The 2,218-nt window shown below is 54.2% G+C and overlaps 1 protein-coding gene across 1 annotated transcript in view; it reads left to right on the top strand.

Moving 5' to 3' along the window:
• Positions 1 to 293, top strand: part of GRASP (GRP1 (general receptor for phosphoinositides 1)-associated scaffold protein) — a 5,949-nt gene extending 5,656 nt beyond the window's left edge. Inside the window, exon 9 of the mRNA XM_005869287.2 lies at positions 284 to 293. Within this exon, the coding sequence (XP_005869349.1) occupies positions 284 to 293 (10 nt within the window). The remainder of the gene's footprint in view (positions 1 to 283) is intronic.
• The last annotated feature ends 1,925 nt before the right edge of the window (positions 294 to 2,218 follow it).

The following is a 2,218-nucleotide window of genomic DNA, read 5'->3' as shown; positions in this document are numbered from 1 at the left end:
GTGCCCGGCTGGTCTCTGCCCAGCGCTGAACCCCGGCCCCAGACGCCTTTCCTCCTCCCTTAACCACCGTGGGAGCTGGCGCAGGGAGAGCCAGCCGGGCTCGGGGCGGGGAGGTGTTCGGGGCCATCCTACATCTGGTCAGCAGTGCCTTGTGGGGTGTCCAGGAAAACTCCTCCCGGAGGAGGACCCTGCCCCACGAAGCTCTCCTCAGCTTTACTCGCCCCCTGGGCCTTGGGGAGAAATGGCCTATGGCCTGTAGTCCCCCCACCTTCCGTACACACAGTTCCAGCTAACGGTCCCCTCGCCCAGGGGCCTGCAACTACGTTGGGTTCTCTGCCCCTTGGGGGACAGAAATGGGCATGTCCAGGTGGGGTGAGGGCAGGACCGGCTGTCCCACCATTTTTCATTTTGTTGCTTCTGAACCACAAACTGTATAAAATGGACGGTTTTTGCATCTGTGTCCGCGTGATGACTGCCTGACGGAGGGATTGGGCTCAGGCGAGCTCTGACTCCACCGTGCACCCCCCTCCCCGCCCCCAGCACACACGTGTACGCACAGACGCTGTACGATTGGGCTCAGGCGAGCTCTGACTCCACCGTGCACCCACCCCCCAACACACACATGTGCACGCACAGACGCTGTATTTTACACCTTGTTTACGTGGAGCCTGCAGCCAGGGGAATAGTCGGGGGATTTTTGACGGACATGTATGGGCCTGAACCGGAGGCCCACGCCTTCTTCAGACTTAAGCCTCTTGTTTCAATACATTTTGAGTCTCCCTCCCCAAATACCCACAACAGGTGGCGGCCAAGTCTCCTCTGCAGTCCTTCGCTATCCTTGTGTAGATGACTGTGCTGGGCACCCTCTCTTCCCCGGGCCTGGGGTCTCCTGCAGAGGAGACCTTAGCCATCATCCAGCCAACTTGTGACAGGCCCAGCCATGGATCTCCTCCATGGGTTTCCAGTGTCCCCAAAGTACGATTTCTAGCTCGTAGGCTTGGATTTCTGATCCCTGCCTGGCTTGTCTCCCCCTCTGGGTCCCTGCTCTGGCCACCTTGTTTTGCCTGGTACACGGCAGATCCCTCCCCTTGGGGGGTCTCTGCACTTGCCCCTCCCAGAGCTGGCCCCTTCGGCCGTCAACTCTGCCTCCCAAAGGTCTTGCTGCCCAGTCTGAAATACAGTCACACCCTTCGACGTGAAGGAGTCCTGTTTTATTTCCATCATATTTTTCGTCACCACCTGAAATTGTCTGGATTTTTATGGGCTTTGTGTTTTGCCTGGCCTCCCTCCTTCCTGTACCACTGCCCTTGCCTCCTGAACGGCCTCCCTCCTTCCTTTCTTATCCCTGGACCATCCCTTCACACAGCAAGCTTTCCAAAAAGGAAATCAGATCATAACCCTTCTCGGCTTAAAACTCATTATGGCTTCCCCTGGAATAAAAGAATAAGATCTAAACTGTTTTCCATAACACGTCCCTCAGGGCAGACAAATTATAAAAAGGCCTCCCTCCCTCTGGGTTGACAGCAGCCACACTGGCCCAACCACTTCACATCGCGAGCCCTTTCGCCGTGTGCAACCTGCACGAAGCCCTCCAGGATCTGGCCCCTGCCTCTTTCTTCAAACTCAAATTGTTTCTCCTTCCACGTCACTTATATTTAAGCCACTCTGCTCTTTCTAGTCCTGTTCCTCAAATATGCCAACTTCTTTCCTGCCTCTGGCCTTTGTCCATGCTGTTCTCTCTGCCTGGAATTCTCTTCCTTCCAAGGCTGATTCCTCCATCCTCAGTTCTCAGCTTAAACATTACCTCCTCAGAGAGGTTTCCCTGACCAGAAGCAGTTCCCTCTCCCCATTATTCTTTATTTTGAGCCCCCCCCCTCCATTTTCTTTATAGCATTTACTACCAATTGGTAATTTTTTAAAAATAGGTTTTTATTGATTTTAGAGAAAGGAAGGGAGAGGGAGAGAGAGAAACATCGATTGGCTGCCTCAGATACACACACCCCAACAGGGGATTGAACCCACAACCTGGGTATGTGCCTGACCAGGAATCGAACCGGCGAGCCTTCCGTGTACAGGACGAAGCTCAACCTACTGAGCCACATCGGCCAGGACTACCAATTGGTAATTTTACTGACTTCTTTTGCATCTGCCTTTTGCCTGCCTAAGGCAGGAAACTCTGCCTTGTTTCCTTTGCCTCTCGAGGGCCTAACACAGCCTG

The sequence above is a fragment of the Myotis brandtii genome, unplaced genomic scaffold (genome assembly GCF_000412655.1).
Source record: "Myotis brandtii unplaced genomic scaffold, ASM41265v1 scaffold29, whole genome shotgun sequence".
NCBI lineage: Eukaryota > Metazoa > Chordata > Mammalia > Chiroptera > Vespertilionidae > Myotis > Myotis brandtii.
This window is presented reverse-complemented; position numbering and strand designations above follow the sequence as displayed.